The 12306-nt window shown below is 38.6% G+C and overlaps 1 protein-coding gene across 1 annotated transcript in view; it reads right to left on the bottom strand.

Moving 5' to 3' along the window:
* The window catches only part of LOC149769853 (uncharacterized), a gene marked incomplete at its 5' end in the record, with an annotated part of 40085 nt that extends 28098 nt beyond the window's left edge, over nucleotides 1-11987 (bottom strand). Inside the window, one exon of the mRNA XM_089949738.1 lies at nucleotides 11815-11987. Coding sequence (XP_089805864.1) covers nucleotides 11815-11987 — 173 coding nt within the window. The remainder of the gene's footprint in view (nucleotides 1-11814) is intronic.
* Between the last annotated feature and the right edge of the window lie 319 nt (nucleotides 11988-12306).

The following is a 12306-nucleotide window of genomic DNA, read 5'->3' as shown; positions in this document are numbered from 1 at the left end:
CTAGTCAAAAGTAATTTTGCAATAAGATGAAACGATTTCTATTGAGGAAGTAAAAAGCAATGATGTACCGTATCGCCTCACACAAAACCTGAAGTGTTAGTTCAAATCCGTGTCAGCGATTTCGAAGACGACATAACGGCTTTAATCAATGCTCTCCAATTATGCCACAAAACCACGAGTCCTGATTCACGACAAAAGAAATTTCGTTCGGTCCATAAAAAATAGTATCACATCTGAGAAACGCAAAAACGAACTTCCAGAAAACTGAGAACGACGGCTTACACCTACAACGTAAATGTATGAGTTCAAGTAGTGCGTAAAACTTAGTCAAATTAAATTTTTATAGTCAAGACGAAACGACTTTTTTTCGAAGAAGAAAGCAGACACCAAGCGACAATGGCGATCCGTGTCACACAACACTTTTCAAAATGTATATTATCAGAGGTTTGTTCTAGCGATCTGCACGGTTAAATTAAATGTTGATGTAATTTGCAATAAGACGGACACAATTTCCATGGGATCGCCCATGGTACGATTGTTCGTGCATTAGTTTAATTTTTTAAAATATTTTTTTATATAAATCGCCTATAGGATAGACCCAGTAAAGCATGGCCATTCTCGTCACTGTCTGAATAGCTACTCAAGTCAATTCGAAGCGAACGCGGTAAGAAAATAAGTATAGCCAATGAAATGGCTTACAACGGGTGATGCATTGTTTTGTTCTAGGACTGTGTGGCATAATAATCCCTATGTTCTTGCGTTGTTACCATTACAGTGCAGACAGACTGAAATGTGAACTTACAAGCCCTCTTTGTGTGTGTTGTACCATTTCCTCTTACCACATCAAAATACTGAGTGTCACAGTATTGGTTCGCGTTTTCAAGCTGACCATTTTTTTATATCTCACTTAAACATTTCGACATAAACACTCACACTCACATCGGTAGAGTCAGAACAGACGTGTCACAGTATTGAGGGGCATGTTATCTTTTTCTTTCAAACTAATAAATTTGTGGCTTGTATGAAGTAAAGAACCGAAAGTACAGTGAAACTCAAGGATGATGACCCAATCTGTCTGTCTATTGATGCGTGTATTTACTTAAGAAGAAATATGACCTCTAAAACACAGAGAGATACGGCAAGCATGATTAGATTAAACACAACGATGTTTTCCTTCACGCCCGTGTAATTTAGAGTTTCAATCGTCTTTGAAGACAAACTTGGTCTCCTTTTGTAGGGCTTGAAATAATAAAAAAAACTGAAAAATCTTAAGCACTTTGCTATAGATAATTTCATCAACAGACTAAACAACATAAATACCGTTACAACAATAGAAAGCCTTAAATCTTCTATCAAAAAGAAATACATGAAAAAAATTAAAGATTAACGATAACTAACCAATGAAACCGAATTTAACAAAGGCAATGACATGTGAAGAAATGCCTCTCACTTTGGAAAGGTAGGCGAATGTACTCTGTCATGCACCATCAACTTGAAAAAAATTATAAACAGAGAGAAACCTGAATTCAAAATTCAGTTGTTTCTTTTTCTTCAAAATTGTTTCGTTTCCTTTTTCTTTTTTTTGGAACAAATCTAAGCACTAATATAGAGTGGAAAAGGGAAAATGCACATACAAGCTTTGATATTTCTGAAAAAATGAGGGGATATTCCTTACGTTCATAACCACCTATATATGCTTGGACTTGTCTGTGACTTATCCACAAAACAAGATGTACATATTTCTGGTCAAGCTGCAAGTGTGTGCGTGTTTTTGAAAATGGTAAAAATGGGATATATAATTTTCTCGTGACACTTATAAAGTGAAGAGTCTGTGCAAGTGTCAAAAGCCAAAGTCATATAAGTTTTGTATTTTGTACGGCTTGTAAAGATTTCCACTTTAGAAAATGTGAAGTATCACAAGTTATTATCACAAACAGAAGTGAACATAAGGGCTTGCAAGAAAGAAAATAACCCAGACAGTTGGTGTCATCAAGAGTGCTAGAGACGGTACCCGAACTTGCTTGCCTGCTTACTTGAATTAAAGTGATTTTCGCTCTAATGGAGCATATATCACTGGTTTAATAACGCACCGCGTGATTTTTAATTACTCCTGGGGAAGGAAAGAGAACCTCATCTCCCAGGCTTTTATGTACTCACAGACTACTTTTAAATTTAGCCACTCAGGTGTAGGACTAATTAGTCCTTAACAACCTGACTGAAAGGCTTCAAACATGAGTGGGAATAGTCTCACCACACACTCATTTTTTCTGTCCGAGCGTGGTAAAGGAGGAAAAAGGTGCTCAAAAAGACAGCCATGGGTGTTAAGTACTCAACAAAACGCTAGTCCGTACTTATTTCAAATCAAGTCCCGTTTTTCCTAATGGACAGTAAAAAGTACCAATAATGTGTTAACCACTTGTACAATTAGTTCAAATCTAACGAGTCTGTTAAATTTCCTACTTCCTAACATATCTATCTAATATTAGTACTTAGTGTACATAAAAATAGCCATACTGATCTTATTTAAATTATTATGTCTAAGAGACATATACCAGTTTGGTCACTGTTAGGTTTAAAAAGTTAAGTTTGTTGCGGCGTTCCAATGGGTCAAGTTTGTTTCGAGAATAGTTTAGTCAAGGAGGGATACCAAGCCAAATATGGTTCCCTATTTAATAAAATGCAATCTTTTGGAGCCCTAAAAAAGGTTTTTTTTTCTGTTAGAAGGTAACGCGTCTCTCTTTTGCTTTCACGTTCTTTCCCGCACTCCTAGTCTCATGATTCTTGATATCAGGAAATGCGTAGCCATGATGGGCGGCAATGTAAGCAGCGGCTTCTACCAGTTGACTGAGGGGGTATCCAGTGTAGGTTTGTCGGTAGAATTGGGGAAGAACTCTGACCCTAATCCCCATTGAGAAGGTCTTGGTTTAAAGGTGTCTAGAGATTTGTAGGCAACGTATTGTATGGCTCTAATAAACTGCCCTGCTTTGTTGACGTCATACAGTGCTTGATCTAGACCCATTTCGGTGTACTTCTCAACGAGGGTCAGCGTCCCCCTCCTCCTCAACCGCCTCAATTTCCTCTTCTGGTTCTGATACTAATTCTTTAGTTGAGGTAGATAGTTTCAAATCCGCTGCTATTGTGTCTGTCGCTGTTATTGTTGTTGTGGTTGTTCTTTCAGCTGAGATTGCCTGTAGTACCGAGTTCTGGGCCTAATTCTTTTAATTTCGTTGTACCCGAACTTACATTATCCATATTATCACCAACAAAAAAAAACGCACAGACCTAAAAGAAACACTCACTCACTTTTTACAGAACATTACTATTTTTAAAATTTTGATAAGCGACGGAAACGAAGGACTTAGAGTCGCACTTTCTAACCAAGATAAAGAAATCATGTGCTGATAGACTCACTTCTGTATTTTTCTTCTGACTAACATATCATAGGCAATGGAATGTTATTTCTTTTCGAGAGTATGGGGTAGCCCTGAAATTTTTTTTTTTTTTGGAACTTGAAGCTATGGCGATAGCTTAGGTTATAAGATGGCGGCCTCCTCTGACGACAGGCTTTCTCACAGGATAAGGTCTGCTTCTTCGGAAAAGAGAAGAAGAACTCTTTGGTGTCGATACAACTGTTGACAAAGCCTCTGTCAGGTTCATGCTGCTGCTGTTGCTGCTCTCTCTGCTGTTTATGAAGTCTGTACTTCTCCATCCATTCTTCTTTCTCCTTCTTGAATTCCTCCTTGAAGAGTTCTTCTTTCAGGTCTTCAGTGACTTTCAACATTATGATATTGTCTATCTCTTCAGGTCTCGGTATCAGACTTGTCATGACCCTATGCAAATTCACATAGGCTTCGTTCAACTTGGCTAATCTTCAGCACATCTTCGTAGGAAGATAAGTTAACAATGGATGGGCAGACTGGAGACTAACCCGTTTTTATGGTCAAAGCGCGGACGTGAAGGAAAACATTACTACACGGTTTTCTAGCCGGAACGTTCAAATAGTGTTATGGGAGGGATAGAGAGAAGTCAAAGAGCATGAATCAACATTCTTATAGCCAAACAAACCACAAAGGCATTTTTTCAAAACACAACATTTTTTTTATTCATACTAACAAACAACTCTAACATTTTTTTTAACAATAATCCAACAATATAACATCAAACATTTTTTTCAAATACCAAACATTTTTTTCAACTAACACATTATTTTGGACAGGGCTGACAACGTTGTGAATGAAATTGTGATTTCCACTGTTGGAACTCATTAGGTCATTGATGGACACTACGTTTCCTAGTTAGAGACAAAAGATAAGCATACTGGTCACAAAACCATCGATGTACTTTCACATCGTTTCTAGAAGAATGACGAGGATCAAAATGAGTCACTAAATGTTCTAAGGAATAGCCCAGGCTGCGATGATGCAGAAATTACACACAGTACTGTCCACACACCAAGGAATCTGTGCCTTGTTATTTCACATTATTGAATCGTGTGGTCTGAGCATTTCTTCTCATAAAGTCAATGATATCGTCTTCCAAAGGGGGAAGTCCATAGGAATCAAAATATTCCACACATCCTTCTTGAGGAAAGTAGACGGCTACCCAGTGGGTTCCTGGGAGATGACTGTCGTCCGTGTTGATCACATAAGCTTGATGGTTTTGAGGTGTACATGAGGGAGTTCATCTTTAGCACAGACGACAGGATTCCAAGAAGCCGTATACGAACTGTGGTTCAAAAGGTAATAAAGTTCTCAGGCATCCATTTTTTGTTTTTTTCTTCTTCACAGGTAATGATAAGTGATCAATTCGATCCTGACTTTTTGCTTGAAAATGTCTGACAAGTAACCGTTTCATCGTCTTGTCTCCCAACTCTGATCCAACAGAGCTTCGATGCGATGGATCTCTTGAGTTTTTAATGGAGGACAATAATGTTCACGCAAGCCTTTATACCACTGTTGTAACACGTCTTCTTCCGAGATGAGACTCCAAGCTTCGTCCAGATATTCGTCCAATTTTTCTTCTTGACTCAGCATCAGGCATTTATCGTGTTAAATTTCACTGGGATGATCGTTATGACATCCATAGCAATCTTTCTTGATCAATTCCTTAATTTTTTTTCTGTCAAGACTATAGCATAACAGGAAACTAAATGTGATTCTTGTTCTGGCCATCTAGACTTCATCATGATGACTTCTTCGTCTTTGTCTTGGGGTTCTCCTTCCTCAGGATCTTCACATTCCATGTCCAAAGAATCCCTACTATACAAACATTGATAAAAGTCGTCCATGACTTCTAATAGTGTAGAATGACTTCTCTCAAACTGTTGGTTTATATCGTATTGTCCAATTCAGCATACAGGATGACGTTCACCGTATTATCTGCGCGTAGATTTTCTGCAAACTGAAATTCCACACATATCTGGCCGGATTTTATAGGGTGAAAATGTCCCTCCTCGCTGTCTTGACTTACAATTCGTTAGAGAACCGTTTTCGAAAATGGAGTTTCACTGTAACTTTCCCTTTGGAGAATGGAATATTTTGTCCCAGATCTCCTTTTATAGCAATGTTGACAGTGTCTAAATACGACTTACTGACGGGCAAATAGTGAGGATGTACAAATTCACGGTGTACGTGATAGGTGTTTGCACCTTCCTGGTCATTGTTTGTGGTATTATCCACTTTGAAAGGAATGACACGCAGTAACGGAACAGAGGTGTGTCCCACCACGTTGTACTCCACCACATCGGAATACACAAAGATCAAATTAAGTCCTTGGTTCAGTTCTACCGGGTTTCCAAAAGCTCTGTAAAAATCCATGTTACTTTTGATCTTGGGGCTCAAATTGTTTGCGACCATTTCTGCATGTCCACCCAAAATTTCAAACAAACTACCATTGAACCTGAGGGACAATGTGTCCGTATCTTGAAATTTGATCACGAGACGATGAGCCACTTTATGGTACTCAATCTTCACACTTTTTTTGGCTCTGTTCAGTGCTTTGCCAAAGGCTAAGTTGAACCTGTCCGCAATAGTGTCCACCAAATGTTCACCACTAAAATAATAACCTGAAGGAATTTTCAAGGTGTAGATAATGAAGGCTGGATTGCTGGCTGGTCTTGTGTCTCCTAAAAACCCGATTTTGTTGATTCCTTCCTCCAATTGGGCATTCAGGATTTCCACCTCGAAAGTAGTTTGCTTTTCGGTGATGTTTTTGATTTGTGTTGGGTGAATGATTTCCACTAAAGCCACTTCCCAATGGGCTTCGTGATCTAACTGGATGGTCTGAGGTAATTTGACCGTGTAACAGCACAACGTGTTCTTGGGAAACACCTCCATGGAACTGTCACTGGGTAAGGTTAAGTAAAATTGGTTGTTATTGCTCATAATTCCAGAGTTTTGTGGCTCTCCGAGGCGATACTGGAAGTTAGAGGAGTGTCTCCGCCCAAAATGGGGTTGTTGTTGGAGTGGTGACTGGCACTGACACTGGACACAAGGTTCCCGTTGTTCCCGTTCGAGGAGAATTTCAGGGAGGGATTAGGAAGCAGGTAACCGATGTAACTGCTCAATACAATGGTCCACAAGTGTTTGTCTCCTTGTTGCAAACTCAAATTGGCAATGGCTGCACCGATGACACAATACACCACGAAGGTTTGGCAGAAAAAGACGATTTGCGTTTTAGGCACACGTTTTCCATACCACACCCACAAGGGTTGTGTTTGTAAACCTTGCAGAGAAGAATTGGGTGACGGAGTGATCTCAGTAGCTGAATCTGTGTGAAAGGGCATGATGGTCACTTCTTTTTATAGTGCGAAGCGTCGATGCAAGAATGAAAACTGGGTGGATATCCTTTCCAACGTACTTTGACTTCTTTGAGACGTCGTTTGCCCACTTTACGGTTTCTGCGTTTGACAATGCCTTTGATGTCGTACACGTCGTCTTTTTTGGTGACACGACTTGATTTGAAATAAGTACGGGCTAGCGTTTTGTTGAGTACTTAACACCCATGGCTGTCTTTTTGAGCACCTTTTTCCTCTTTTACCACGCTCGGGCAGAAAAAATGAGTGTGTGGTGAGACTATTCCCACTCATGTTTAAAGCCTTTCAGTCAGGTTGTTAAGGATTAGTTAGTCCTACACCTGAGTGGCTAAATTTAAAAGTAGTCTGTGAGTACATAAAAGCCTGGGTGATGAGGCTCTCTTTCCTTCCCCAGGAGTAATTAAAAATCACGCGGTGCATTATTAAACCAGTGATACATGCTCCATTAGAGCGAAAATCACTTTAATTCAAGTAAGCAGGCAAGCAAGTTCGGGTAACGTCTCTAGCACTCTTGATGACACCAACTGTCTGGGTTATATTCTTTCTTGCAAGCCCCTATGTTCCACTTCTGTTTGTGATAATAACTTGTGATACTTCACATTTTCTAAAGTGGAAATCTTTACAAGCCGTACAAAATACAAAACTTATATAACTTTGGCTTTTGACACTTGCACAGACTCTTCACGAGAAAACTGTATATCCCATTTTTACCATTTTCAAAAACACGCACACACTTGCAGCTTGACCAGAAATATGTACATCTTGTTTCGTGGATAAATCACAGACAAGTCCAAGCATATATAGGTGGTTATGAACGTAAGGAATATCCCCTCATTTTTTCAGAAATATCAAAGCTTGTATGTGCATTTTCCCTTTCCCACTCTATATTAGTGCTTAGATTTGTTCCAAAAAAAGAAAAAAGAAACGAAACAATTTTGAAGAAAAAACAACTGAATTTTGAATTCAGGTTTCTCTCTGTTTATAATTTTTTTCAAGTTGATGGTGCATGACAGAGTACATTCGCCTACCTTTCCAAAGTGAGAGGCATTTCTTCACATGTCATTGCCTTTGTTAAATTCGGTTTCATTGGTTAGTTATCGTTAATCTTTAATTTTTTTCATGTATTTCTTTTTGATAGAAGATTTAAGGCTTTCTATTGTTGTAACGGTATTTATGTTGTTTAGTCTGTTGATGAAATTATCTATAGCAAAGTGCTTAAGATTTTTCAGTTTTTTTTATTATTTCAAGCCCTACAAAAGGAGACCAAGTTTGTCTTCAAAGACGATTGAAACTCTAAATTACACGGGCGTGAAGGAAAACATCGCTGTGTTTAATCTAATCATGCTTGCCGTATCTCTCTGTGTTTTAGAGGTCATATTTCTTCTTAAGTAAATACACGCATCAATAGACAGACAGATTGGGTCATCATCCTTGAGTTTCACTGTACTTTCGGTTCTTTACTTCATACAAGCCACAAATTTATTAGTTTGAAAGAAAAATATAACATGCCCCTCAATACTGTGACACGTCTGTTCTGACTCTACCGATGTGAGTGTGAGTGTTTATGTCGAAATGTTTAAATGAGATATAAAAAAATGGTCAGCTTGAAAACGCGAACCAATACTGTGACACTCAGTATTTTGATGTGGTAAGAGGAAATGGTACAACACACACAAAGAGGGCTTGTAAGTTTACATTTCAGTCTGTCTGCACTGTAATGGTAACAACGCAAGAACATAGGGATTATTATGCCACACAGTCCTAGAACAAAACAATGCATCACCCGTTGTAGGCCATTTCATTGGCTATGCCTATTTTCTTACCGCGTTCGCTTCGAATTGACTTGAGTAGCTATTCAGACAGTGACGAGAATGGCCATGCTTTACTGGGTCTATCCTATAGGCGATTTATATAAAAAAATATTTTAAAAAATTAAACTAATGCACGAACAATCGTACCATGGGCGATCCCATGGAAATTGTGTCCGTCTTATTGCACAATACATCAACATTTAATTTAATCGTGCAGATCGCTAGAACAAACCTCTGATAATATACATTTTGAAAAGTGTTGTGTGACACGGATCGCCATTGTCGCTTGGTGTCTGCTTTCTTGTTCGAAAAGAGATCGTTTCGTCTTGACTATAAAAATTTAATTTGACTAAGTTTTACGCACTACTTGAACTCATACATTTACGTTGTAGGTGTAAGCCGTCGTTCTCAGTTTTCTGGAAGTTCGTTTTTGCGTTTCTCAGATGTGATACTATTTTTTATGGACCGAACGAAATTTCTTTTGTCGTGAATCAGGACTCGTGGTTTTGTGGCATAATTGGAGAGCATTGATTAAAGCCGTTATGTCGTCTTCGAAATCGCTGACACGGATTTGAACTAACACTTCAGGTTTTGTGTGAGGCGATACGGTACATCATTGCTTTTTACTTCCTCAATAGAAATCGTTTCATCTTATTGCAAAATTACTTTTGACTAGGTTTCATACGCAGCAGGTCCCTGTATATAAGGAGAGTGTCTTAGCGTCAGAGTATTCATTCCGCTCTCAAACGATCAAGAAGATGGAAGAGTCAGCACAGATCGACCTGCTGGTCAAATATTTGCTAAAAGTCATACGAAAGCATAATTCACATGCGAAAGTGGCAACAAAACGTACTCTTTTGGTCGTTGATTTGATGAGAGTCATATGAAAGTGTGTAAGTGCTAATGAAGTTTGCTATATCTGCAAAGGTAAATGGGTATTTGTCTCCAGAATACCTGCTTCGTCTAAGAAAGAGAGACAAAAGTCAAGATACCTAATATCGTTGTCAGGAGAAAGGACACTGGAATTCAGAGTGCCCTACGAGAAAAGAGAAGAAACAAAAACAAGACGAAACAGAGAAGAGGGATTCAGAAGAAGAAGAAATTGAAGATGATGAAGAACTTGTACCAGTAAAGACATGGAAATGGAAAAATTGACAATGTGAGCCGATGCGTTGGCCCTGATGTGAAATTTCATACTACCTTCTAAAAGAGAATAGACCAGAAAGAAATCGTAAGTGTCTCTTGGTCTTGACATTGTATAATAAGGATGGCGTGTTTTGTTTTTACTCACACTTTATGAAATTGTGCTCTTTCACCTCTCTCTATCCCTCTGGATCATGTTTTAGTTAGAATTGAAATGGAAGGATGTTTTCCTTCACGCACGCTCTTTAGGCATGCAAGTCGGTAAGCAATAGTCAGTCTATTCATAAATCATTTTGTGTCTTGATGTTTCCTAAATCACACACTGATGCCATAAAATAACGGGTTAAATGGGTTTTGTAGTGTTGGGAGTGGGGGGTGGGGTGTAGGTGTTTGGCAGAGTTGGTCATTGCAGGTGAGGGCTTAGGTGCTTTCAAAAAACTTTTTCTTCTTCACTCTGTGTTGATAGTATATTTGGGGTTTGTATGCGTTCGCGTACGTTTGTGTGGATAGTTTATTTGGGGTTTGTATGCGTTCGCGTACGTTTGTGTGGATAGTTTATTTGGGGTTTATATTATCTCCCTTCTGTGTTGATAGTATATTTGGGGTTTGTATGCGTTCGCGTACGTTTGTGTGGATAGTTTATTTGGGGTTTGTATTATCTCCCTTCTGTGTTGATAGTATATTTGGGGTTTGTTTTTTCCTCTTCCCTGCGTGTGTGTGTGTGTGTGTGTGTGTGTGTGTGCGCGCGTACGTTGTGTGTGTGTGGGTGTGTGTGTATTGGTCTCTGTTTGTCCCTATAAAAACTCACTTTATCCCTATCAGATGCACTCTACCTACCTACCTGCAGTAGCGTGTATTCAGGTCAGCCACTTGCAACACTGTTGACATTTATCCCCTAGTGTTCAGTACAGTGACGTCACTGACGCTGGAAATTTCGAGACTATAAATATGGACTTGGGGATTTCCATAGGTTGTAGCTATACATATGTACTAGAGTTCATAAACAGGAACGTCACTCAAGCTGAGGCTATAAAAAGATAGTGGGATTTTCCAAAGGAATAACCCACAAGTTGTAGTATAAATAGATAGTGGGATTTCATATGAATTTTAGCGGATTATAGCTATAAATAGATACATGGGTGTTTATCCACGATCGTCACACAAGTTGATATTGTAAGTAGTTACTAATTTTATCCATTTTAGTCTAAACCATTGTAACTTAATTTTCGGGGATATGTTTATTTTCCTTTAAATTCTGGGACAATTTCGTCATTTTAGCGTTACTTTTAGTCACATCCATTTTGTCGTTGAACATTTCCTTGATTATAGCTATTTATAGCATCATTACAAATATGCAAATTTTTGAACACCCCAGCAAGATTTCAGGTCTTGGTAATGCTTTATATATAAATCTCACGCTTGTACTAGTGTATGTATGTCTCTGTCTCTGTTGTGTTTGACCCTCTACCATCATTGTCCCTAGACAGTCCCACCATGTTCAATTCCCCTTGACGCTATACAGACTCACCATGTTCAATTTCCATATGTTAAATTCCCTTGTCCCCAGAGTGACCCAGGGTTTTTTGCCCATGTTAAATTTCCATTGCCCATGTCAAAATTCCCTTGTCCCCAGAGTGACCCAGGCTTTTTTGCCCATGTTAAATTTCCATTGTCGCTAATCTTACCCAGGGTGGTTAATGTTAAATTTCCATTGTCGCTAATCTTACCCGGGGGGGGGGGGTCTGTAATGCTAATTCCCATTGTCACTAATCTCACCCCATTCACTACTATTAAGCCTTCGGTAGAATAAAAAATGAGCATATAATAAAAAGGTTACTGCATTTGTATGGGAAATTATGAACTCGTTTTTTCATATATATATATATATATATATATATATATATATATATATATATATATATATATATATATACTGCACTCCCAAGGTCGTGCAGTGTTCCATCCAAAAAACTGGTTCATATTTTCCCATACAAATGCAGGACCCTATAAATACAGTGTAATATTAAATCTCTCATGGAATCTTACACTCCAATGAATTGCATCGTACTGGCCTTCAAAGATGTGATTGTAGCGTACAAGATGTCCCACTCCGGACATCTCCACTGCGTTATAACCCACAGCACCCTCTCTGCTAAATTTCCAGATCTTATTGTCAGCCACCACGTGACCAGATGTCTCTAGCGTAGATCTTATCCCACCTTGTAGGATTAAATGAAAACTGTGTAAACGTTTCGAAAATACAAGACCCCATCCCCAACAAAAATGCAAATAATAATAATAATAATAAAGGTTTTAAAAAATGATTCATTTTGTTATCATTGTTACACGTTTTGCTGAAATTGCCCCGTGCCTTCGAGGTAATACACGTGAGGTACAAAGACATGCAACAAACAATGATAATATTGTCTTATGAATGATAAAAGTAACCAGAATAAGTCGGATGCATGGAAAAAGGATGTGATAAAATGCCATGTAAGAGTTCTCACTTGGCAATAAGACCTACTGAGAGACCAAATA

This window comes from Sinohyriopsis cumingii, unplaced genomic scaffold (assembly GCF_028554795.1).
Source record: "Sinohyriopsis cumingii isolate HCF-2022 unplaced genomic scaffold, ASM2855479v2 utg003158l, whole genome shotgun sequence".
Taxonomy (NCBI): domain Eukaryota; kingdom Metazoa; phylum Mollusca; class Bivalvia; order Unionida; family Unionidae; genus Sinohyriopsis; species Sinohyriopsis cumingii.
Note: the sequence above shows the minus strand (reverse complement) of the source record. Positions and strands in the feature narration are given on the sequence as shown.